The sequence below is a fragment of the Limulus polyphemus genome, unplaced genomic scaffold (genome assembly GCF_000517525.1).
Source record: "Limulus polyphemus unplaced genomic scaffold, Limulus_polyphemus-2.1.2 Scaffold2742, whole genome shotgun sequence".
NCBI classification, from domain to species: domain Eukaryota; kingdom Metazoa; phylum Arthropoda; class Merostomata; order Xiphosura; family Limulidae; genus Limulus; species Limulus polyphemus.
This window is the reverse complement of record NW_013668352.1, coordinates 61,962-63,478: the sequence shown is the minus strand read 5'-3', so window position 1 is coordinate 63,478 and position 1,517 is coordinate 61,962. Positions and strand designations below refer to the sequence as shown.

Sequence of the window (1,517 nt, the reverse complement as noted above, 5' to 3'; positions counted from 1 at the left end):
TTCAAACACGAAAAGCTTTTTCTTCTTCTCAGGATCTGCTATAGATTTTATTTTGTTTTCATAATTAATGATTTCAATTCACTCAACAGTTATTTCTGGGAAAAAGTTATTTTAATGGAATATAATTAACAAATACCTCAAACAGAAAAACAGGTTTTTGGACATAAAAGTGGTTCTGATAGATTATAATTTGCTTACAACTAAACATGTTCTGTGAAATATATAAACATATATAAATAAATGCGTTTTCGAAGAATAAAACTTTTAAATCTTTATAAAACTATTCCATAATGTCTACTTTAGTAACAAGAACATTAGTAAATTTATAGATTTTACAAAACAATGAACTAATGTAACGAGGAAGAAGTCGTTCAACTGACTTGGATAGGAAAACGAGATTGTACGTACTATCCTTTAACTTCTGTCCTTAATTCATTTTATTTTGCCCGAAAGTTGAAACGAAAGGAAGACTTTAATTCGTTTTGGAACAAGAAACTTTAACAAGTTGTTGCTCTACTTGTAGATATAAGGGAAAATAATAATTATTTATTAAAATAAAGCTAATGATCTTATCTTTGGCCTTAGTACAGAAAATCCCACAAAGTCATTAAAACGCTTAGAAATAATAATTTTCTCACTTCCACGTGCTGGTAAACTTACAAGCTTTTTAAATTCTATGGTATGGTGATTGACTACGGCCAACTTTCCGAAATAAACAACACACAAAAAATAACATAAATAATACAGATTTTGAAACAGACATTACAGTTTTAAAGTATTATGTGTACATAAATATATATTATTACGTTAAAATTTGAACATCGGTGTAATATAAATATATAAAGGAATCGTGTTTTAAACGCGAGGGACTTATTGGTTCCTTGGAAGAACGTTTGATCTCTCATACCGAATACTGGTAGCCCAAACATATTTACATTACAATCTTATCCTCTAGTAGTCAGGACGGAACGTACACTCACGTTTTACTGGGTCTCATTTGCACGCATAGATCTCCGTTCTGGCCCTACACGTGTTACAGTTAACAAAACAGCACCAATGGAATTTACAGTTACACTGCCATGTCCTTGTAAACTGGTGAGTATTATAGCCTCGACCACAGCATAGCAGGTCACAGCCGCCGATATTATTAGATGTTTGATTACAGCGCCGCCCTACGGTTCCAGAGGAACCACGCGATAAATCCATGTCACAGTAATTAGGAGATGGCTGAAGATACACCAAGTCTTTAGGCCTGGGCTTCCGATGGTGACGCTTCGATTGCTGGTGAAGATATAACGGTTCTTTGGAGGAAGAGAGTTTTCCCCAGAAGGCTGTAACTTTCTTAGCAGTGTGATATCTCTTCATTAGAAAGTTTCCAATCTGGGAGAAGGACGGCAAGGTCTTCCAGCAAGTCTTCATTGTGCACGATCCGGAAACTCCGTGACATTTACACTCCGTGAGCATGTTTTGTTTCACGGCCTGAAAAATAAATAAGTTATTCATTACATAAACATCAA

General features: G+C 34.5%; 1 protein-coding gene across 1 annotated transcript in view; it reads right to left on the bottom strand.

Annotated features, from left to right (window-relative positions):
- Nucleotides 1-839: 839 nt before the first annotated feature.
- Nucleotides 840-1,517, bottom strand: part of LOC106467795 (protein Wnt-7b-like) — a gene marked incomplete at its 5' end in the record, with an annotated part of 41,777 nt that continues 41,099 nt past the window's right edge. Inside the window, one exon of the mRNA XM_022395992.1 lies at nucleotides 840-1,479. Within this exon, the coding sequence (XP_022251700.1) occupies nucleotides 994-1,479 (486 nt within the window). The remainder of the gene's footprint in view (nucleotides 1,480-1,517) is intronic.